General features: G+C 36.6%; 1 protein-coding gene across 1 annotated transcript in view; it reads right to left on the bottom strand.

The window, feature by feature from the left end:
- VWA8 (von Willebrand factor A domain containing 8) overlaps positions 1 to 25,715 on the bottom strand; it is a 182,847-nt gene that overhangs the window by 92,537 nt on the left and 64,595 nt on the right. Inside the window, exons 16-21 of the mRNA XM_014890712.2 lie at positions 25,385 to 25,462; positions 22,262 to 22,377; positions 21,240 to 21,346; positions 19,161 to 19,267; positions 14,484 to 14,555; positions 4,398 to 4,474 (exon numbers count right to left, since the gene is read on the bottom strand). Of these exons, the coding sequence (XP_014746198.2) occupies positions 4,398 to 4,474; positions 14,484 to 14,555; positions 19,161 to 19,267; positions 21,240 to 21,346; positions 22,262 to 22,377; positions 25,385 to 25,462 (557 nt within the window). The remainder of the gene's footprint in view (positions 1 to 4,397; positions 4,475 to 14,483; positions 14,556 to 19,160; positions 19,268 to 21,239; positions 21,347 to 22,261; positions 22,378 to 25,384; positions 25,463 to 25,715) is intronic.

Here is a 25,715-nt window from a genome sequence, read left to right as displayed (position 1 = left end):
AACCTCACAAACATGTTTCTTAGAACACAGATGTTCTGCAATTATTTTTTTGTAAAGGCACTATCAAGACAGAGGTTTTTGTTCTCTCTCAGAGCAATTCAGAGCACAATTCACAATGGCAGATGATAATTTCAGAGATTTCATGTTGGCTACGCAACTTGAAGCAAATCCAACACCAGCAGAACAGAGGTGAGAGCTTCCACAGGTCTTGAAGTGACATAGTATATTGGAATAAACTACACATAAATATTTCTTTTACTTTTTAATGCATTTGTATTAAGCATAGCAGTGTATTTTGATGAAAGATCAGATAACAACATACGACTCCAAAAACTTGATGCATATATATTAATCCACATCCCTACACATTTAGCACTTCATTTATACCACTAGAACCTACCATAAAATTGCAAAAAAACCTAAAAAAACCTGAAGTTTACATATTCCTAGTCAGAACCTAGTGTCTTAGGGAACTTTGTATCAAAAGTCTCTTCACAATCCCCCAAATCCCCAAAGAACCCAAACAAAACCAAAAAATCTTTCCAAAATCCCCAAACTGTAACAATAAATCTGGCTTGCACTGAAAATAAAAGGTAGTTCTGTACATTGCTGTAGGTCTGTATATATAGTCTTCACAAAAATAGTAACTGGAAGGAGGAGAAATCATTCTAATTGAAATATAAAAAACAGCTTGAGAATATGACTTAATTACAAATAGATGCAAACTTAAATGTTTAAATGACAGATAAAGTACATCTTACTCCAGAAAAAGATTCTTGGTGTGAAATTAGTTAGTAATTTGATGGTAAGAGAAGTAAAATTAATCTTTTTTTCCTATGATCGTATCAAAGGAGACAACTATTTAAAGTCCATGATACCTTCTTCTGACATTTTTATGTAGGAGAGCTGGGAGTTTAAAGTTTTATACTTACCTATTGCTCTCATCAGTGCTAAGGATTTTACAGTCTTAACAGGGCATATGTTCTTGCCTGAGTCTTTCTCTAAAGGTCTTTTTTTCTTATTTCTGTGGAATGCTCTTGGTTTTAGAGACTTTGTAATTCAAAGCAAGATATTATCATGAAGGAATAAAAAAAGCAAGATATAAATAAATATAAATATACAATAAAGAATAATAAAGCAAGATATCTTTTGGAGGGGATGCGCTGAACTCTCTTTGGTGACCAGTGACAGGACCCCAGTGAATGGCCTGAAGTTGTGTCAGGAGAGGTTTAGTCTGGATATTAGAAAAAGGTTCTTCAGCCAGAGGGAGAATGGGCACCAGAACAGCTTCCCAAGGGAAGTGGTTGCAGCATGTCCGAGTTGAAGAAGCATTTGGACAATGCTCTCGGGCACATGGTGTGACTCCTGGTTCTTCACAGGGCAGCAGCTGGACTTTGATGATCCTAGTGGTTCCCTTCCAATTCAGCACATTCTATGATTCTATGATTATCAGTCTCCATCAAAATTATTTCCCTGATTTAATAAAATACCAATTTAGTCCACCAAGTTTAACTTCAGATTTTTGTGTAGAACCACTGGAAAATTCTTGCAACATCACTCACAGGAGACATAGCAAAAGTAGTAACAGAAAGGTTCATAAAATAATGAAGCTGTCCAGAGTTCATTAATTTAGGAGCAAAACAAATACTTAACTCTGTTACATTAGCTTAGAGAATATAAAATTTTCTTTTACAGAGAGTTTCTTAGTCACTGGCAGTACATGTTTAATTTATATGAAGAACTCCTAAAAGTTCTTGAATATTAGACAAGGTAAAGTTGTTGCTTATTCTGTAACATGTAGCTGGTGTCCTGGGTGAACAAAATGGAGACAACAATACCAGGAGGGTAAACAAAATTTGGGATTTCTCTGCTGAAACTTACTCTTGTAGGAAAGGAGTAACAGGGAAATCTTGGCAGATGGAAGTTCTTCCTTAACACAGAAAAGCAGCAAAATGCTTAATACTTGCAGTCCTAGGAAAATGCTGTGCTGAGCATGTGCCATATTACCTGTTTCCATAACCCCATAACTAATGCAATGAGAGAGCTGGTCAACTCATAATCAGCTGCTAATATCAGGAAGTTTGCAAGAGAAAGTAGACAACTTTTTGAATAATTCATAAACGTTTTTCATTTTTCTTAATTTCTGTCCTTATTGAATCTAATTGCAGCTTCCTTCCATTAAGATTTTCTGCTTTATGGTACCAAAATTATTTGTAAGACTTACAAATTTCAAGAATACAAAACTTTTCAATGAGATACTGCATGAAAGGTTAAGAGAAAGAATTTATAACCTCCTTAAGCAATCAAAACCTTTAGGTCAGGCTGACGTCATGTAAATCAGTGGCAGAGCAAGTAAATAGGGACGTCCCTTTTTCTGCCTTTTATCTCCTCTCATCCTCTTGAAGTAGAAGACAAATGTGTGATTTTAAAATGACTCCTGGTAATAGCTTATTGCCTTTAAGGTAAATACTCCCTGCTTGAATGTTATTGACCATATGTAGAGTTAGAACAGCAGAACTCCTTACACTCTATCAAGACAGTAAAAAAAACCCCAAACCAACAAAAAACCCGACCCTAATGAATTTGTCAAGATTTGTAATCCAGGTATATGAGCAGCATTAAAAGCATTATATTTAGAAATACTTTCCTTGGCATGCTTAAAGGATGCCAATGGTAGCTAGCTAGGAAATCTGAGGTAGCTAGCCAGGAAATGCTTATGGTAGCTAGCTAGGAAATTTGAAGAAACACACAGGGCTATTGAAGATAAAGCACAGACTCTAGAATATTTTCTAAAAAAGTACTTCCTAAATAAATAATAGATTATTTTCTAATAAAGTATTTTCTAATAAATCTCTGCCATAAGCTACCACCTGAATCTCCCCACAAAGTATGTAAAAGTTTACTAGCAAACTGTTAGGATTTTTTTGCAAACACCCTGTAAAGTATAACCAAAATGTTATATAGATTGAGTTCTTCACATAGCATTTCAAAATGCTACCCAGGAAATAGAAATTCCTGATTTTTCTATATTCATAAATTGTTTTTGTAAAATTGCATAGGACTGCTCATAATTTTCTGCTTAATCTTCTACTTCAACCCATCTCTTAAACCCTGTAATCATAAGCAGTACCTCACAGAGACCATAGAACACTGTATTGTCAAGACAATAAATGCACATTTTTCTTCCTAGTGATGTCTCAACTAGCATGGTGTAATTCATACATTCTACAGCCACATGAAAACCTCAAACACGGTGCTTATACAATATTCTCCAGAGCTATATGAATTCATATTCAAGCACTGTTCTGCTTCATCACTTCTCAATGGAGAACACACAAAAGGTCAGAAATACTGTAGTACTTTGTGACATAATTGGGATTTGCAAAAATCAGTGTATTTTATCCAGACAAAGAGGGTGGCTGTTCCAAGCAGGAAGGTTAATGCAAAGCTGAAAGTAGGAGGTCTCAAAAGCACTATTTCATATAGAAGTGATGGAAGTCTAGAATAGGTAGTACAATGGAAAACACTAGGAGAAAAGTAATGAGATAGAGCTATCCAAGTACCAGGAATACAAGTACAAGACATTTGAAGACAAAAATCTGGGTGAGAAAGTGAGAGAGAAAGTGTTACAAAGACTGTGTTGTTAATGGGCAAAATACTGAAGACCGACATTTTTATTAGCACTATTTAAAAAACAGCAATTATAGAAAGAGACAGGGTGATGAAGCTAGGAAGTTAAAGACAAAGAGATAAAGATTAGGAATGAAGCTAAAATGGGATTCAGTTCACTTGAAAATGAGTCTTCTAGACATATTTATTCTTTATTTCCGTTTATTAGTTTCAAGTTCATGTCATAAAAAGCAGGCAGATAAGTTTCTATTTTTTCAGCTTTTGAATTGTTTTCAGTCGGTTTATTGTCTTGAAGTCTGTTTTTTAGCTTATGATGTAATTTTCTAATCCAAACTTTTATGGGTGAGAAAGAAATATATGCACTTAGCAGGAGTGCCAAAGGAAAAAAGCCAGAAAGCCTTTACTATGTAAAATGTTTCTTGTCTGAATGATACACTCAAACACCTTCTCCCTCACACAATACCTCATGCTTAGGGAAATCTTTCCAGAAATGATAGCAAAATATAACTTGTTTTATGAACAAAGTTTAGCATCAGCACACTTTCTACTTCCTCATGTATCAAACAAGGTGATTGCATCACATTCTTGCACCCACTCCTCAACCTGCCAGCTTATTGCCTCTGCCAGACACATTCCTGTGGTCTGTGTGCCACTTAGGGGGTCTTTGTTCAAACAGTAAGAACACATTAAACTTCAGAAACATGAATTTTAATAACATAAGAAATTCAACTAAAAACAAAAAGTATGGAAATCTAACACATTCTTACCTATGTAGCTGTAAATACTCTCTGGGTCTGTTTAAAAGGTGAAGGAATCTGTCAACAACCTTGTTTTTCCCAACACCCTGCAGAAAAAAATTACAATATTAAGACATAATACAGATTTACGTATCTAAAAGTTATAAAGACAGAAAAGATAACTTGCCAAAATGGTTAAAATACTCTCCATACTGCTTCATATGTATATACAACTTCTACCTATATCAGAAAATTGTGAACACAAGCTGATTACATGTATTTTATTTTATATATATATATTCACAAAATACTTATCTGTCTTACTAGAAATAACCAGAAATAGGATTGTGTCCCTAGAGTTATGTCACACATGCTGTGCATCCCTTAACTAACACAAGTTTTTCCAGCCTTTTTATTTCACAAAGGTATTGCAATGTCAATGCTAGGAAGTTGTCTTGCACTTAATAGGCAAAGTTAATTTTTGGTGGTCATAGGAAACATCCTGTAATTGTCACATGGAATTTGGGCACAACCTTGGTAATAGTTGCTGATCCCATTCCGATGGCATTACAACCAGATAGAATCCAGAGATAAAACTGATCTATAACTCTATTGAAGGATGTCTGCATTAGCAAGTAGTGAAAAATGATGACAGTGAATCAGGTGTGCCCCATAAAAGCATTTTAGGAACTGGTATTTCAGTCCAGGTCAAACTTGCTCCCAGGGAAGGAATTATCAAAGAGCATGAATTAGGTGGGCTGCTGGGGAACATCCTTCACTTCACTCTCATCCCAAGAGAGATGAGTATGTACTGAACTGCAGTAAGGAGATTCCCTTCAAAAGTACATTCTAGATCTGGTCTGAAATGTTAATGTAGATGCAGACCAAGATGACAGCTCACATGCAAAAGGTCTTATCCCTCCTGCAAGGAGGTGGCTGCAGACTTGGAAGCTCATAATGCCAGTTAGAGTGCTACAGGTTGCAAAGAAAAAGGAAACGGTAGAAAGAAAAGCTCAATTATAGACCAGCCAAAAGCTGTTTAACAAGACACTAGCCTTCTGCCGAGATTCTCACTCAGACTGCATGAATGTATCTACTAGTCCACACCAGTGTAAAGAAGATAAATATAACCCAAAGAAAGATTAAAGAGATTAGATTAAACCAATTTGAGATTCACTAATCTGTTTCACTTGGCATTGAAACAGAATAGAGCCTTCAGAGCTGCAAGTTATGACATTTATGACTGTGAGTTCTAGCTGAGTGATGGTAACTGCCAGCTGCAGAATTGCAAACTTTAAGCTTCTTAAAATGGGACCACAGTCTCTCCTCTGACTACATTTGTAAGAATAGAGAATCATGCACATATGTATAATGAAATCACAGAAGGAGAGTTCTCACCATGAGAGCAGAGGAAAAAATACTGCAGATGAGATAAAAATAGTACTACCTACATTCTACTGCAGACTTGACTCCCACACAGAAGAGCCAACTCTGTTAGTGCCCTGCCACACGCCTCCTCACAAATCTTCTATCTAATTCTTCAGAAGAATCTACAGCTTTCTATAGGTGTAGTAAGAAGCTGCAACACTCTTAACACCTTCCACAGTAGTTTCTGAAAACTGCCACCTGAAACAGTTCTCCACTGCTGTGAAAGGGGATGAAATTGTGCTCACAGGCTCTTTCAGGAACTTATAGGACATACCCATTTGGGGGGAAATACGTAAGTTGAGAAAGTTTATCAGTGACATTAAAAGTAACCAGAAACAGACTAAGAATCCCCTAGTGGTGCACACAGACAGTTTTATTCACGTATGCTTCCTGCCACTTGCAGGGTGAATAAATGGGTGACTAAACAGGAATATTTCTAATGTCAAGCACAAAACACCCATGCTGAAAGCAGCTTCCTTTCCTAAGAGAGCTAAAGATGGCTGGGCAGATGTCTGCACAGAATTTCTGTACTGATCCCAAGCAGATCGCGTATCCTGTTTCAGTGCAGAGTGGGATTCCAGCCAGCTGTGGCAAGTACAAAGATGATGAAATAGATCAACATACTGAATCAATGTAAAACATACTTAATATTAAACAAAGTGGTTACTGTAATTAAAAAAAATTACAGTTACCAAAGTAACCCAGTGAAGTCAGTGGGAGTTCTGCCGTGACCACATCTCACGCCCTTTCTTCATTTTCATCTGTGCATCTCTGCACACTCTTTGCATTATCCCCTTTATTTAAGTATACTTCAATTTCAGAACATATATTTTTTTAAAAGGTGCATGCAGTATTTAAAAGCCAAAAGGCATTCCCACCAGGTTTTAGCTATTATAAACAAGTTAACATTACCCAACTTCTAGACTGAACTGCTTCAGAGGGTACATTGTGTGCCTTCACACAGAGGCTGTGGTGTACCACATAAAATCTTTGGCTGGCAACAGTAGCTGGAACAAAGCTCACGTCAAAGCTTTTTGATTCTATCCCTCTACATTCCTATTTGATGACAAGTTACCATTCCTCTTGGTCTCAGCTACTTCACTGAGAAGTCACAATATAATAGAAAGGAAGGAAGAGACCAAAGATATTCAGAAGGCTCTTTAGCATCATTAAGAAACCACAAAAAACAAGAGCTTAGATGAGTTTGTTCCTTAAGTAGTATGCATTAGTATAAGGTCAGACAGAGCAGGTTTGTTCCAAATTCACCTGACCTCCATGAGATAAAGAATATGTGTAGTAGTCTTCTTCAGGTGAAAAAGAAATGTGGAAAATGCTAAGACATTTTCGAAAAAAAACCAAACCGAAGCAACTCTAGTTACAGGCACTTAAGAAAAAAGAAATTACAAAAACGGGAACAAGTCAGTCTCCTTTGCCCTGACTGCCAAAGACCCAGCTGGATCTTCTGGGTACCCATACAGCTAGCAGTAAACTATTTAAACAGGAATAACCTGAACTATCTTCCACATGAACATACTCAAAGACTGAGCTGAACCTGAATTGGATTCAGAACATAATCTCATGTAATTTTGCAATTATTGCAGCCTAAGGTAATGTTCAGAGGACAAGCCAGTTTGCCATTAACACTTGCTGTGTGCTATTTATATACACACTATTGCAGTTACTTAATTTAACAGAAATATAAACATATGCTAATTAGAGAGAAAAGAACATCTGTGTTGGTGTTTCAGCTGAACAGAATAAAAATACTTCAGAAAGCAAATATTAGACAATTTTTACTCCATCAGACATATGGGACAACTGAAATAGAAAAATGGGAAGTAAATATCTGCACTAATGAATAACAAACAAGAAATTATGCAATTAGAAGGCAAAATAATCCCTTAGTTAAAAATTCTTCTAACTGACACTGTAAACACTTGCTACCAAGGATGAAACTGCTTAATTTCCCACCAGAAGCTGCAGTTTCAAATATAAAAAAGGTTGTTCTAAGTCCCAGGAGGCATTTTGCAATTCAGGATGCAGACTTGACAGTAGTGGGACAAAGTTATCCCCTGCATAGCTCAAATAAATACAATACAGTCCAAAGGAACCGGACCCAAGTTTTTAAAATTAACATTCTGCCACTTAGTAAAAAAAAAAATTAAAAATAATTTTAAAAAACCATCTAAACCATGCTGCCTCATTTTTATTTTCTTTTAACTGATTTGCAGGTCATACTGAGCAGCCAAAGAGGTTGTCATGTTGTGCTCTTCAGTACTGCCTTTCAGCTGAAACACTGCAATCACATGTATCAGAGCACCTGTTTCATTACAAAAGAATGAAACAAATTTTTGAAACTGGTAAGAAAGCAGTTCATCACTTTTTCACCTTAAGAAGTTTCATTTCATAATTAATTTTAAAATTGCATTATTAGAGAATGAAAGACAAATTTAACAATTTTAGTACACAGAACCCTCATGTCAGAGTTCTCAGTTTCTAACATCATACAAAGTGTTGCATTATCACAGAAACTTTTTGCTGAACAATGAAAATACAGAAAATTAAAACACTTTCAACAATGTTTCTACCATGGAGTGTGGCACCAAACCACCTTTCATGGCCACAGCACACGTGTTTCTATCAACAAAGACATTTGCAATGCATGTACTGTGGCTGAGGCTGTGATTTTTAGACCAGAGAATGCATCTCTGGTTTTCAAAAAACTGTACTACTGTCAGCAAAGCAACTTGCAGTACCTACACAGAATTATTTCACACACTTCAGATGTTGAGAAGCCCTGCTTGGAACAAATGTGAATAATGCATTTTAATAACTGCAGAAGGTGTGCCAGCAGATATTGCTACCAGAGGACCACTGCAATCAATCCTATCATGGCTACCTTGCTTGAATGTTAGCAAGAAATTTAAACAGTTGTGAAAAAGAGCAGTCATTTTAACTCTTGCCCCAGCTGCAATCTACATATTTATCAGTTACAAAATAGTGTTTTGTGGTTTAGTATCTCATTTTTTAAATTACAAGTTTATCGTCTGGGGCACACAAAAATTATAGTGATAGCAAAAGAAGAAAATTTCACCATAAGAATCAACTTAATTCCCTGATAGGAATCACGAATGGAATACTTTGAATACATCTCTGACTGTAGTTCTAGATCAGCTTGTAGAGCTTATGCCTTTCTCTGACTTTAAGTACAACCAGAGCCCTGTCAGGCTAAATGCAATCATTACATTTCCAGTGAGATTAAGACAACTGTGGCCCAATGGAGAGGAGCATATGAAAAGTTTATGATGGAAAGAAACTCTAAGAAGAAATATCCAAGAGAAACATCAGTTCAGTGTTTCTTTTAAAATTCTGGTTCTTCAGTTCAACACGTAAAGGCAGAAAGCAATACCGTAGGCAGAGACATTTTAAAAGCTTGTCTACTCTCGTATGTGTACACACTGACTGTACCAAGTCAAAGAGAAATATTTTCTGAGTTTTCCACAACTGTCATACTTAATTCCCTAGACAAGAAATATCATACCATTTGGCCCAATTTAGCTCATTTGGAGCTCAGTTTCTTCATGCTCACAATAATAATAAAAAATTGGTTTAGGATAGTACATTCTTGACTTGCAGAGGAAATTGTCTATTTTTAAACAAGTTTAAGCAAGAAAACAAGATTTATTTCTAGAAAAGTTGAAATGCCAAGCATTTGCTATTTCAAGTTTTTTGAAGACTGATATTATTACAGTCCCAGTTTGTACTTAATTCAATTTCACAATGAGTTAGGAATAAAAATATTATATTAGAAGAAAAGACCTAATCAAGCATGTAATTTTAAATATCTTTAAGAAAGACTCAATCATTTGTCCTACTAAATTCTTCAAGAATAAAATAAATTCCTAGTGTGAGCCCAAGAATTCATGTAAGTTGATCTTCCAGTTAAAGAAAGGCAGCAGAAAGGATGAAATTAGAGTCTTGAGTCAGGGAAATATATTAGCAAATGTACCAGAATGCCATTACATTTCTAAGTTCTTTTAATCACAGGTTGGTTTGAGTTGAAATGGACCTCTGGAGATCATCTAGACCAACTGCCCTACTAAAGCAGGTCCACCCGCAGCAGGTTGCACAGGATTGCATGCAGGAGGGTTTTGAGAATCTTCAGGGAAGGAGACTTCACAGTCTCTCTGGGCAGCATGTTCCAATGCTCTTTCACTTTCACACTAAAGAAGTTTTTCCTTATATTCAGATGGAACTTCCTATATTTCAGTTTGTGGCCATTGCCCTTGTCCTGTCACTGAGCACCACTGAAAAGAATTGGGGCCCCATTGTCCTGCCATCCACCCTTAAGGTATTGGTATACATTGACAAGATACCCTTCTCCAAGCACAACAGGCCCTGCTCCCTCAGCCTCTCCTCGTAAGAGAGATGTTCCAGTCCACTCATCATCTTCTTAGACTGGACACAGCACTCATAATTCAGGTATTTCTGGTAGTCTGCTTACTGTAGGTTCACATCAACACTTTTAATAAGTGCTGCCAGAGTTTCTTTCAGATTATTTACAACATTTAGCACCTTCATAGAATTCTTCATTCTACTTCTGAACAGCTCACTCAATAAATCATGGCAGAGTGATGTCAAGTAACTTCAACTTTTCTGAACATGCTGTTGGGTGTTTTAGAATTTCATGGCAATAAAATACTTCAGAAGTGCAAGGGTTGTGAGTCTTCTCTATCCAGAAAGCCACAGATCCTATGTAACTATAAATACTATGTCTGGTATCTTTAAAGACAGCTGATGGTTGCCAAGACCTCACCTATGACTAAGAAAGTTGAGAGCATCCAACACATCTCTTTACAAAACCTCCAAATGTAACAATTTGGGAAATGTTATATTTAACATTTAAAATTGTGAGACAGAATAAAATCATTTCAGCCAATGCTATTTTCCAAAGTTTTCCACATAAACAAATTCTACTTATGAACACATTATTAAGTTTCTCTTGCATTTGCCAAAGAAAATCCAAGGAGACAATAAAAGATAGCAAGTAGTGGTAGCCAATCCATGGTAGCCAAGCCAAAAGATAGCTTCAAGCCAATCCATGAACTACATATTGTCCATCAGGAAAAATATCACAAAAACACAGCTTAAAAATTTTCCAAGGTAGTAAGAATCACTACTCCAGTCTGTGTCATGAAGCTCAAAAGCCACTGCAATACCTGTATTTAATGAGTGTGCAAACAGTCACTGCAACATTTGAAATAACTGGGGGCTCTTGCTGTCCTTTGCCTGCTGGTGTCAGAGTAATATGCAGCTTCTTACTCTCAGCAAAAGAAGAAGCTGCTTTGCAGGTGCTTTGAAAAACTGTAGATGGTCATAGATGGTCTCATTCATGCTCAGACTACAGGCTCATTCAGGAAGCAATATCAGAACTCATATTTAGGCACTGTCATGTCCTTTACTTGGAAGTTATTTCATAGCTGAAAATTCATATCTATCCACAGAACTCAAAGAAACCTGTTTGTTTGTATACGGAATGGAAAGACATTCCAGTTAACATCCAAAGTAAATCATCACCCACCGCAAACAAATATTTATATTTCATGTAAAACATTTATGCTGTGAAATCCTGGGCCATATAAGGCTCAGGGAACAAACATGAATGAAGTGTTGTAAAATAGTTTACTCCAGAATCCGAGTACTTCTAAAAATATCTGTTGGCACCTAACACTGGTCTTCAAACTCTCCTCAGTTTCATTAAGAAAGCCAGTCTCTAACATCCACCAAGATAATTATAATTTACTGCTATTAATTGTCAGAGTTAGAATCTTGAAAACGATCTTGGTAAAAGGGCTCTCATCAGTCAGCTCTTAGATTTATAGAAGAAACCACATTTACAGACTTTGAAAAGACAGAGGCCTTAAACTAACAGGAATTTTGTGTATGTACATGTGTTATGCAAGCAAAAGAGGCAAAGGTGGAAAATCACATCTAGTCAACCAACCAAAATCAAATCCAGACTCTAAAAGAAAGACTACAGGTCAAGCCTTACACATTAAATCACAGTTGAATGGAGGCACTCACACAGTCATCATTTTGAAAGACCAAATTATGTCCTAAGGTAAATGCCAACTCAATTAAATATCTAGGAAATGACACAAGCATTCAAAGGGATGTTAATCTTATGTTTTGAAATACCCACGTTCAGAGAATTTGAATTTTCAGTTATTACATTGAATTTCCATGATTCACTCATTCACTAACAAGAAGTTTAACAGAAAGGAACTCAAAACAGTACTTTGTATCTCCTCAAAATCATTATCTATTTCTTCCAGATGGGAAACACAGGTACACACTGATGTATACATCAAGGAATCACAAAACCCTAGCTTCTTATATAGACTGAACTGTTAAAAGTAACTGAACAGAAAAAAACCAATCCTTTTTAAAAGTAATTTTCTTTAAAAAAGATGGATAAAAAGTCTGATATCTTCAATGAGCTATCTGCACATACTGCCTGAAAGCACAATTGATGTAGTATGGTTGCTTTTAAAGTACTTGAAAATGATTCATCACAAGCTCCAAAAATTTACAGTAAAATATTTCAGGAATTAGCCAAGGAATTAAATGGTTAGTGATCATTCCTGAGAAATGAAGAATGATTGCTGTGGTTCTGAAAGACTACAGAATGGCAAATACAGCACTTCGAATTTAAAAACTATATTCTGAAAGGAAAAGACCTGTTGGCCTTCTCTTAGTCACACATAAAAACTGTGGAACAAATTCGTAAACAGTAAACCTGGAAGTACTCAAAAGTGTGTTTGCAATTAAAAAAACAACTGTACTGCTGATTTGCCAAAGAGAAACCTCATAAAATCAAATAATTGTCCAGCTTAATGTCTGGAATCAAAGCAAGATGTTCCAATACCTCAATCCAGTCAGATCTTTTAATGCTGTCTTCCATTAGAAACTCAAAAGGTGGGAGAAAATGTGACATGCATGAAGTTATTAGAGATGAGAATATAACTGCTGGAAAACGATCTTATACCCTAGTAATTGTACTTGCATAGTCTTCAAAATTTTTCTGCCAAATGAGGCACATGTCAGAGCTCTGACTGTACCACTGGTCTACATAAGCTCTTTCCCTATGTCTAGAGTTTTACTTGTTGGTATTAAAGGTCAGCTCTGACATGGTTTTCCTGCCTTGCTGGGGTTTCTTTTGTCCCCCACGCCTTGGGAGCTGCATTTACACTCAAGCCCTTTCCTTGGTTCCTTCCCAACCTGCACGGTGGCGATGCTGTGCTTGGCCCTGTATCTTGCTGATCCCAGCCTGGACCTGCTGACTTGACTTTCCAGCTTAATCTCAGACCTGCCTCAATCACCATGGACTACTCTGGCAGCCACTGAGCACTTGGGTAATCATGGCTGCTGACCCCAGACATGCTACTCTTGCTTTGGCACTGAGGGACTGCAAAAGTTGTCATTAAAGACTCTGTCCCTGCTTCCCTTTTCCTGCGGTTCAGCCCACTCCTGCTATTCCTTGACAGCAGGTGCTGCAGGCAATCAGTAGTACATAACATTTTCAACACCAGTTTGGAAGCAGGCATAGACAGCACTGTTTATGAAATCGAAAAAACAGATCTTGTTTCATTTATGAAATAGATCAATTTCTATTTACAAAGAGCTTTAACCTCTTGGAGAAACTGGCATTATCCATCAAAAGTCTACAGAGGTTTCAAATACACCATCTTCATAAATTCTAATTGATAACAAGGATGCTAAACAGATGGGACTATACTTCAGTATACGCACATTAAGAAGAATTAGCATTTTATGTTCATTGCCATGATGGTTAGATTGTTAGTGCTTTGTGTTAGACATTTTCTAAAGACCATTACAAAACAAAAGAGAAACATCTACTAAAAAATTATTGCATCCTTGCTAAGGGACAGCTAAACTAAAGGAGGATTACTTCTTGGGGGAAAACCAATCTCACCAATAGAGTATTGATCAGCAAAGACAATAGCCAAAGAACTATACAAATCTGGTAGACTTTTAGAGAAAACTAATATTTAGCTATCAAGAAGATTTAAGTAACACTGAAGTGTACGCCTCTTACCTACCCCTAGAGATTTTAAAGGAGTGGTTTCATACATAGTCAAGAAGGATAACCAAAGCTATTAACTGAAGATTTTAATGATAATGATGTTACATATAGCTATTACTATGTCAGGAGAGGTTTAGATTGGATATCAGAAAAAGGTTTTTCACCCAGAGGGTGTTTGGGCACTGGAAAATGCTTCCCAAGGAAGTGGTCAGGCCTGACAGCATTCCAGAAACATTTGGTCAACACTCTCAGGCACAGCATGTGATTCCTGAGGATGGTCTTTTGCAGGACTAGGAGTTGTACTTTGATAATCCTTGTGGGTCCCTTCCAACTCAGAATATCCTATGATTAATGCCTTGACTTTTTACTCTGACAGACATATCAAACACATTTACAGCATTTACATTTTCCACATATGTGTGCCCATAAAACCCCTGGACACTGTTAAGTAAGGAATTGAAAAATGGGCCAAATACCTCAGTAGTAGAAATGAATGCAATTACAAAGCAGCAAAACAGAGATTTAATTTCATTATTGAATAGTGAGTTTATTCCATGCATTGCAAGAAATATTTAACTCACCTGGTTGCCAACTAAAAGAAGATGTTCTCCCAGCAGAAAATCCTTGAGCATATCTTCCATTACCATCATATGCTACAGAAACAAAACCACAATTTTCACTTGATTTTATGCTCTCAAGTATATGTATTCACTAATGACAATAGGAAACTAACTTCAAAGATATGTGGCCAAATATTTTTGAACTTTATACTTATAGCTACTTATTACATAGCAAGAGCCTCTCAGCCAGTAATAGCAGAGGCAATATATCCAGTGACTAGAACAAAGATGCACTTACATCCTCTGCTCAAACTCATTGTGGGCACCCGATTTCCCTAAATATTTTTAATTCTCTGTAATTATTCCTTGTGTGTTTCCTTTTACCTAGTTGAATGCTTGTCACCCAGAGTGTAAGAACTTTTAGTTTGTGCCAATTTTCCAGCAATATTCTAGTAGAACATCATAGAAACCAAAGAAAGACTAAAATAAATATGTTACTTATACATTTATATTTTATTAAACATTAAACACTGAGTCTAACTTAATAACAAATATACTTTCCCTGTTCTATTTAAATTTTATTTTCAAGGAAAACAAAGATAGGAAAACGCATGGTCAAGTCTGAAAATGTTTATACGTGTCTTACAATATGTGCCTGACTATTCAATTTTTATTAATTATTAGTTCATATGTGCCTAATTGAAGCCAAAATACTGGAGGTATATTTTTACATACATCCAATATCATAAAAGGTAACACAGACTGTACATGATTTAACCTTATCTCACTTCTAACAAATGGTTTGTTTAAATGGATAGAAAGGATTTCAGGATAATGTGGCAATGTAGACTACTTTACTCGCAATAGTCGTGTATATTTCTCCACTGTATCTAGTAAAAATAGGTCATCCGTAAGTAGGTCAGTCAGCCTACTTACAGAAATAAATGATTGCCTTTAAATAAACACTTTATCATCTCATCTCTAGTACTTGATTAAAATAAAAATTAAAAATCAGCAGCTTGCTCCTAATTTCTGAGAACAGAAACCCTCCGTTTTTGTGTGAAGGATAGTTTAAATTTCCAAATCTCTCTAGAACAGGCTGGGGGTGGGGAAAGAAACTCTTGTAAAGGCAGCTTAATACCCTAAAATCCTAACCAGGCATTTCAAAAGACTATTGAATACTCAACACACAATTTAAGGAGAGCACTTCAAGGCAAAATACTCTGTCTTTTGGCATGTGTATATACTAGAAATTTATAACTGAGAATAAATTTGACCAGATACAGAAGAAATTCTAGGAAGTCAGTTTACCACACACACTGATTGAATTTAAAATTTTACTGCTAAGGCACAAATACATCCTTTTGATGACTTCTTTTATCCTAAATTGAACAAATATGCATACATTATGGCTCCCCTGCTAAGCAGATTACCCACAAGAAATACTGTGTATTGATACTTCTTTTGTTAGTTTTTTTTTGCACCAGGACTTAAATTAGCATTGTATGTTGATGCATGCAGACATTTAATATTAACTATTTATGCAAAGGACTTGTAAGTAGACACATTTGTCACCTTTATCAATCCATCTTCCCCAGTGCCATGTCTGAAAATGGCATTTGGCATATTACCTAAAAAAATTATTCCTATCCCTATGCCACCTGTTGTGGACCCACAGCAATGTTTCATGGCAATATTAAATTTCATTGTAATGTGAATTGTTTCAAGATCAAACATACAAAGATAAAAATCTGTTTCATTACACTGTGCAGCATTGCAAGGGCTGAGGACATATCTTTTTCTCTGTTTTCAGTTTATTTCTGTAGCTTTTAGGTAATGAAGCACTGCACTAAACTCAAATCAAATTTGTTCTCCAGCAGGTTTTGTTAAATGATCATTACAGCACTTGAATGACCAAACTAAAAACTAGCAATACAGAAAATAAGAGTAGAATTCATTTAGGAGTTGGAACACCTATCCTGGCTGGTATTCGGTTGCTGTTTCCTTCAGCACAAGGAGAGATAAGGAGCAGATCATTCTCTGCAAGAGTTTTAACAGAGGTTCCCTGAATAAAATCTGGTCAGAGTTTTGTCTACAGTTTTCTGAAGCTATAAGTAAGAAGGTCGAAAAAACAATACAGGTGTTAAGTGCTAGGAGAACTCAGGATTTCATTTCCAACAGACAGAAACTACATGTTTTATCAAAACGGCAACACAGAACAAAATCTAACATGAAATATTAGTAGGGAAGATTAAGAACTCCGTCACCTGTTCCCCTTGCAGAGATTGTCATCACCTTTAATAGGTGATACCCATGTACCACAGTCTTTCTGGGGCAAAATTATAAGTGAGGTATGGAAAAAGACTAGGAAAGGGAAGTATGGAAACCCATACCAGGCCCCTAAAGCAAAGTATTTCACAAGATCACGCTATCAGTGTTGCCTTTCAGTAGCAGAATATTCTAAAAGTCACCAAGACAGTAAATCTCTTCCTAAGGATACCTTTGTCTGACATTTTTGATGCTTCCATGCTAGAGACAAAAGCTGCCCTACAAAAGGGGTGCTAGAGAAACAGAAACCAAAAAAGCCCTTCTTTCTCCTAAGCACTCTTTACTACTACTATGAACTAATTGACACTAATGTCTAATTAATAAGTGAAACTACTATCTAATTAGTAAGTGAAACTACTTAAAAGAAATAATTAATAAATATAATAATTAATTTACTAAGTTCTTTTCTCCTTGCTTTTCTCCTTTTTTTCATTCAATATTAATTCTAATGTGTATTGGGTCTGGCTAAGATGCAGCTGGTTCACGGGTTGGGTATGAAAGGTTGTATTGAATGGGGGGACATCAGTCACTAGTGGGGCTCCACACGGCTCCATCCTCGGCCCTGTGCTCTTCAACATCTCCATAAATGACCTGGAAGGGATACTAAAGTACGGGAAGGGGTGATAAGTAAGTTCACAGATGGTACAAAAGTGGGAGGAACTGTTGACTCCCTTGAGGACAGGGAGGCCGTGCAGAGAGACCTGGACAAATCAGAGGGCTGGGCAATCACCAACCCTATGACATTCAACAAGGGCAAGCACCAGATTCTGCACCTGGGATGGGACAACCCTGGATGTATGGACAGACTGGGGAATGAGAGGCTGGAGAGCAGTGCCATGGAAAGGGACCTGGGGGAACTGGTCCATGGCAAGTTGAACATGGACATGCAGTGCCCTAGCAGCCAGGAGGGCCAGCCCTGTCCTGGGGGGCATCAGACACAGCATGGCCAGCCAGGCAAGGGAGGGGATTGTCCTGCTCTGCTCTGAGCTGGGGCGGCCTCACCTCCAGTGCTGGGGGCAGTTTGGGGTGCCACAATGTAAGACAGACATGGAGCTATTTGAGAGTGTCCAAAGGAGGGCCATGAGGATGGTGAAGGGCCTTGAGGGGAGCTGTGTGAGGAGCAGCTGAGGTCCCTTGGTGTGTTCAGCCTGGAGAAGAGCGAGGGGAGCCCTCAGTGCAGTTACAGCTTCCTTGTGAGGGGAAAAGGAGGGGCAGGCACTGATCTCTGCTCTGGGGTGACCAGTGACAGGACCCCAGGGAATGTCCTGAAGCTGTGTCGGGGGAGGTTTAGGTTGGGTATCAGGAAAAGGTTCTAGAAGATGGTTAGCACTGGAACAGAAGTCCCAGGGAAGTGGTCACAGCACCAGCCTGATAGAGTTCAAGAAGTGTTTGGGCAATCTTCTCTGATATATGATGTTATTCTTGTGAATGGTCCAGGAGTTGGACTCTGATCGTTCTGAGTCCCTTCCAATTCATCATATTCTATGAGTTCATTTTCCCCTGGCAGCCCTCACAGTCCTGTGCCTTGCACTGGTGGCTGGAGAGGTGTTGATAACACACCTTTGGCTCCTGCTGAGCAGGGCTGGCACAGCATCAGCACTGTCTCCCCAGCATTTCCCCCCCATCAGTCCTCTGGAGTGGGCAAGATCCTGAGAGGGGAAATAGCAAGGCAAGCTGGCCCAAAGTAATTACAGGTGTATTCCATACTGTATGACATCAGCTCAGTTACAAAAGCTAAGAGAAGGAGTAGGAGTGGGGCATTTGTTATTTACAATGTCTGCCTTCCCAAGCAACCACCACATGTGCTGAAGCCCTGCTTCCTGGGAAGTGGCTGAACATCACTTGCTGATGGGAAGTAGAGAAGTAAACTGTTGATTTTTCTTTTTGATTGTACACACACAAACTTTTGCTTTTGATTAATAAACTGCCTTATCTCAACCTATGAGTTGTTTTCCAGCTTATTTTCTCTCCCTCTGTCCAGCTGGGAAGGGAGAATGATAGAGTGGCTTGGTGGGCACCTGGAGTTTAGCCAAGGTCAACCCACCCCAGGGAGGTACAACTTTATGCAACAGACCTGTAAAACACAGTCTCGGATGCAATCTACAATCTAATCCTAAGGGTGGATCAGTCCAGCAGCAGTAAATATAAATAAAATGTTCAACAGAATTCTTACAATCTCTTCAAATGGGGATGAATGCATGTCTGAAATGACCAACCAAAAGCTATAAGAAAAATTTAAGACTAAAGAAACTACTTCAGAAATATATCCTTAAAATTTAGTTAGTACATTATTTACTACACATATGAGCATACCCCTTAGTACATATTCACAAACTTTTGTAAATAAGAAGTCAAGACATTTGTACTTACTTGTGCATTTTCATAAAACAAAACATCTGGCACTTTCATTTTCTCAGCTGGGTTATAAATTGGCATGGTCACAGACCCTATCTTCAGAATCCCGTTTTTTATTTCACCTAGTTGTTTTTCAAGAAATAAACAAATGCATTTCTTACAACATCTTCTAAGCAGATATACAATCAATACCCAACATTTGCAAGTAATGATTTACAAATTTTAACAAGGCTGTGGTTTGTAATAACTTATTTCTATGTAAAGAAAGAGAACACTTGGAAGGGTATCAATTTACAAAAGGTTTCATTATCATGAATTTGAATTCTCTTTAAAGCTGTAAAGAAGTGTATTACAATAAATGATGAAAAGGTGATCTTACAGAAAAAGGAACATAAGAAACATCAGAAATTGTGACCACTGCCTTGGTCTAATTTCACACTCTTATTGTATTACTGGAACATCACAATACTGTTAAGGCTACATTTCCTCAACCCACAAGATTTCACACTTCCATTCTTCTGTTTCCCTGTCACTGTCACACTGTGGAGTGAGGTGCAAAGGTGAGGTGACAAGCAGCTGTGTGGGTGCTCAGCTGAGAGGGGGAGCGTACCCACCACAACAGTACAGAGCCACTGCTGATTCTCCCTTTCACCACTGCATAGGTGAAATATCCCTCAACTACAGCTCTGAGAGAAAAAGTACATTAAAAAATTTTACATAAAAAGAACCATGAATTCAGTACTTAGGAAAATAATAAATAAGCATAAATAATAACATATACAATAAAAATAATCTTTTTTTGCTACTAATTTCTGAATGTGGCATGATATAAATTTGAAAGTACCCTGATTTCTAGACAGATATTTTTAGCTGTTTGCCTTTATGGCATGAAACAGAAAATTCAAGGGATGTATCCAGAGTTAAAAAAAAAGTTTAAGCAAGTAGCATCACACAACTGGCAAGAGTTCAAATTACTTTGTATACATAGTTTTTATATATATGTAAAATGTGAATAAGAAATATAATAATACACAGATAGTTGCATATACATATATGAATATATACACTTGCATATACATATATACACACATATGGCTGCATTTGATATTTGTATATAGTTATAAACGGATATTATACTGCATATAATATAAACTATATATCCATTAATATATCAGTATCTACATATGTACTTCTATATACACACACAAATTTATAAATTCATAAAAATAGAATCCACATGAATTAAAACCAAAGATGTGTTTACCACTGCAAAGATCTAACAGCAAAAATATAGAAATGTAATACATCTCAAAACTGGGAACAAACACACAGAAGAACAAGAGCAAAGATAACACTGGTGAGTCAGAAAAGGAAAAACGTACTGAATGGAAAATGGCAAATTGCTCACAGTATGCTGCCTGACAGAGGATATGAAAAGATATACAGGCAGCATGAAGGGGGTCATACAGGAATGAGAAAATAGAAGTGAGAAAAATGGCAGAAGCAGAAATACATGCATAGCCCTGAAGGCCACTACAAATGAGTACAAGTTGGATAAGCCAAAGAAACAAAGACCTGCTCGATAAAGGTGACATGCAACTACTACAGCAATTTAAAGAGAATAAAGAGAATAACAAAGAAGTGTGTGCCAGAATGAAAGCAAATGATAGCATAAATTTTTTACAGGAATCTCAAAAAAAAAAAAAAAAGTGATTTTAACATGGGAGAGAAAGAAGCAACGGCAAAAAAACAGAACAGAGAAATGTTAAGATCAAACTAAGGCTGTAACTGTACAGAGGACTAGCTATCAATGATGAAAAGAAATGAAAAAACAGCACTAAAAGCCTGAGACCATTGATCTTATAGACTGAGAAACACTTAAACATGATGGATAACAAAATTCCACGAGCAGGAAATTCAGTAGACAATACAACGTACTGAGAGCAGCAACACATTCTGATAGAACAAAGTCAGTGACATAACTGAAGAAAATTACATTTAATTTTGAGGATAACTAATATACCTTTGTATGTCCAGCAAACTGAATAGCATTCATGTAAAGCAGGAAAAAAAAAAAAACCAGATGAAGCTTACATGTATAATCTTTTCCCTCTAGTTTCTCTGTGTCCTCTGGACCTGTTTCAATACTAGAATCCTGTAGATTTTTATGTAAAGCTGATCTGGCGAGGTTTGGTAAAAATCTAAAAGAAGGAGAATAATAGGGAGGTTGTATTTTAAGGTTTTTATTTCTAAAGTTTTCAGTATTTTCTGTAACGTAAAATCTAAAGCTAATGTAATCTGTAATGTAAAATCTAAAGTGAAGATTCACTTGCACCTCCAAAGCCTGAATGCCAATTCTTTTCACAAAAAGCCTTTCATATTTCACCTATCCCTAAGGAAGGGAATTGAGTTTCTTTCACAGGCAATGAACTACACATGTGATGGTGCACTCTTTTTAAAAAAGGCTTCAGTGTTATCAAATATTGCAATAGGGTTGTAATGTAGGGTGGCATGTAATGTCCGCAATCCAATGCAAATAAGAGCAACAACAGAAACAATTGCTTTTTGGAAATACCTTTTCTCATGACTAAATTCACTTGGATCTCAGATTCCAGAGAGAAAGAGTAAGCTCTGAGGTGTCTAGAACTAGACCCTTTCAGTTTTCCAAACCTTTTGATAATAACAACTTGCTTTCCTTTGAAAAGAGGAAAAAACCCAAAAACATCCACAAACCACAAAGCCCAAACAAACCAAAACACACAAACAAAATCCCAAAGCAAACAAAACCCTCATAACTTTTCTTTTAGAACTGAAACCAAGTATCCATGAAACATAGTCTAACTAGTCATTAATATAGCTCTGCTTTGAGTGTTTTTAGACAGGGCAGTAATGCTGATAATGGTGACCTAGTTTACATAACATAATGACATAAACATGGGGAAAGGGTACCTAGTCCTTTCTACTTACCTTCTAAGTTTGAGAATACCACAGAAATATTTTTTAAGAAATTACCAACTTCAAGGAGCAAGAATTTACTAAAACACATTAGAAGCTATCTTGCATGTTAGCAACTGACCAAGAAGCTCTTGAACTTCCACCAAAACTAGCAGATCTACCTGGAAAGGCAGGCTTTATTAACAGCATCATAAAGGCTTTCATCTGGATGCTGTGACAGTCGACGACAAATTCGCAACAGCTGTCGAGTAGATAAAAACGAGGCCAGCGACTGTGCCTGTCAAAAATATGGGGTAGTTTAATTATTTAATCTGTGTGAGGGATTTAAAGCGTACAAGTCAGGAGAAAAATGTAATCTGAAAGGAATTATTTCAACTTTTCTCCTGATTCACAGATGCTTTGTGCCTTCTACAGCAACCTGTGCACTTAAATAGGCAAGCTTGTAATTCTGTATTTTTTTGCAGTAAGTCACTATCATGGAAATTATTATGTCATCAAAAGATTAGCCTTAAAGTATCATTGATATTTTACATTGATAAGCAACAGGAAGAAAAAAGTGCTGTGAACTGAATTTTATGTGCAATTTAAACTCTAACATTAATACCAGCAATAAAAAGCAGGTTAGCTACTATGAAAGGATCAGTGTGCTAAAAACTCATCTGCTCTTCACAAACTGAACATGAGCTCCACATGTAACACTCTGGCAAAAAGGTCTGGCAGGATTCTCAGACATAAACAAGAAAACACTGGGCAGCAGTAGGGAGATTGTATCACCTCTGCACACGCCTTCTGGGCAGGCGATTACTAGAACACTGTGTTCTTTGCTGTTGTCTACATGTTAAAACAAATGTTAAAAACTGGACATGATTCAGCAAAGATTTACAGAAATTATTCAATGCTAAGGAAGGCAGACCTCAAATAAACACAGCAAAATTTTAAAAAGCAAACAAACAGAACCACAAAACAAACAACCACGTATTTAAAGAATGACCCAAAGACTGAGAAAGAAATCATTCTATAATTATATCTACCGGATGAAGGTATCTAATACAAATAGGTTCCTTATTTTAGCAGGAAACACACAACAATGAGAGTGATCTGATAAGTCACACCATGTTTTGCCTGGATCAAGTGAAATACTTTAATTAGGTAATTTCAAAATGTTTTGTTTGGGTTTATACAAGTTTATATAAGATTTATAACTGCATAAAAATGGTCTTAATATAGTTATATATAATATAACTATATTAATATAATCGTCTTAATGATGCTGTTTCAATTGGAAGAAAAAATCTTTACATTTGAAATCCAGGGGACAAAATAGAGAAAAGCAACACTTAATGAATTTCAGAGCCTTTTCCTCCTCTATTAATATTTAAGCATGAGAAATTACTTCACACCAATTTCTTCCCCTGAACAACAGCAGTTTTGACAAAAAGGCATTTAAATTAAAAAAAAAAAAAAATCAATTCTATGAAATCACTCAAAACTTCTCTCAAATTATGAGAAAGGAAAGAACAATAATATTTTTTAGCATACCTCTGGGCAATGAGCAAGAATTATTTAGATTGGGCTAACTGCAAATATTTGCAAATATATTGCTAAATGCAAATATCCCTGCTCCTCCTGCTTTTACTGACAGAAGATTTTGAAGCACCTTCTGAACAACCCAGTTTAGTTTACAACCCAGCATTGTGGATACTACAATGTAAATGATGGCATTTCATGTGTTACTTCCAGACCTAGTAAGTCATGCCTGAAGCAAGGGCAAGGAGGAAGGCTAAATGTTCTATCCTTACTATCCATAGAGGATAAGACCATTGAGGAAAAGTTGTATCACATATGAGTATTTCCAATTAGTAGTTAAAAGTATTGTCAACAAAATTTCCTCCTCTCTTACCTGATTTGTTTGGGTTTTTTCATATTTAACAACTGTAAACTCAAAACTGTGTTAGTGACAATTTTTTTAATATGTATCTGTGAGGCATCTAATTCAACAGGACCTTGATTGTGGTCTCCAGATTCTATTGTAAATCAAGCAAACAATTACGATGACGCTGACAACGCCCACAGAGTGAACAGTCTACAGGTATTCTATTGTTAACAAAATCAATTTAAACAATGGTTAATATTTCAGGACAATCTCTGGCAGAGACTTATTTACTTAGACAACTCTATAAACAGCCTAATGTACATAAGGCACACATTTAATCTCTCTGCACAGGTGTTCTGGTCCCAACATGCCTCATGTCAACGCTGATCTACAAGAATCCTCTCTCGAACCATACCATGACTCACTTCTCATTCAGTATTACATAATTCATTTAGATATTTCGCAATTCTACAGATATCCACATATTTGGAAAAGATTTTTATGATGCTCTATTCAGGCATGGTATGTCTCCAAGTATGTCAAAACCAATACATTTATACATTAGATGTAGGAAGTTCACTTGATAATTATAACCACTGTCCCAACAATGTACCTAGAAGTCAATTTTTTACTTATGTTTTTAAGCTCAAAAGAACCTAACAGCCACTCCCAGCTTCCTAAATAGTAAACCTATAAAAACTATTATCCATGTTAAAATCAAGAAAACTAAGGACAATGGATTAAATTTGTGTACCAGTTAAGCTGGTGCTGCTGGATTCTACTAAAGATGTTTTACATTTTGCTTACATCAAAGGCATGCTGTGTTTTAGCTGCCATAGCAATAATTTATTTTTCTTTTCACCATGATTTAACTTTGGTTTTTTTAAAGAATTCTGAGGTCACTTTGTCAGCAGAACTTATTTTTCTTGACATTACTTCTTTAATAGAATAGTCTATAACAGCAATACAGCCAGGAGTTCTGGAGCTTTCTATTTTCTGAATCTCTGCTGCTGCCATTATCATTTTATAATGACTACATTTTTTGATGACTAGAAAATACCTGAACACACGTGATTGTATCCATACACATTCAAAAGGCACCTCAGCATGTTTCACTGTGAGCCACATACCTAAACTCACTGACAACATGTGTTCTGTTCTTGATTCTCTGGGATTTGTGCAAATTCCTAAAACTTAAGGAAATTCCAAATACATACGTCATAAATCAAAGAAGTTTATAGTATGCAGCACAGTAATTGCCAGCAATAGCTTTCTGGGGCTGGTTTTCCAATCAAGCAGCCTTTGAAGTGACACTACAATTTAGCACGTTTCACCTAGCCTTTGTTAAGACAGTCGCAACAGGAATTAGTAAATTCAAAGAGAAAAAACAAAAGAAAAAAAAAGGGCTCACAGTGGCATCATTTGTCTCCCGCAGTTTGTGTGTTACTGTCAACAACTTTTCCACAGCAACACTGGGTACATTTGGAATCTGGTTGAAATAAAAACAGTATTAATCTTACTGCAAGATATCCAAGTTCCACATATGCAATAAAGCATAGAGTTGACATAGTTGCTTTATGACAAACCAGTAATTTTCATTACAGCAGCATTTAATATTAAATTAAGAATTACGCCATTAAAAGATAAGCAGGTACGTTGCTTTGATAAGCTTCAAAGATCAGCTCCTTTATGCTACACTGAAGTAGCAATATATTTTATATGCAGCAGATAACCCTGTTCAG

Source organism: Sturnus vulgaris, chromosome 2, assembly GCF_052056855.1.
Source record: "Sturnus vulgaris isolate bStuVul1 chromosome 2, bStuVul1.hap1, whole genome shotgun sequence".
Lineage (NCBI taxonomy): Eukaryota > Metazoa > Chordata > Aves > Passeriformes > Sturnidae > Sturnus > Sturnus vulgaris.
This window is presented reverse-complemented; position numbering and strand designations above follow the sequence as displayed.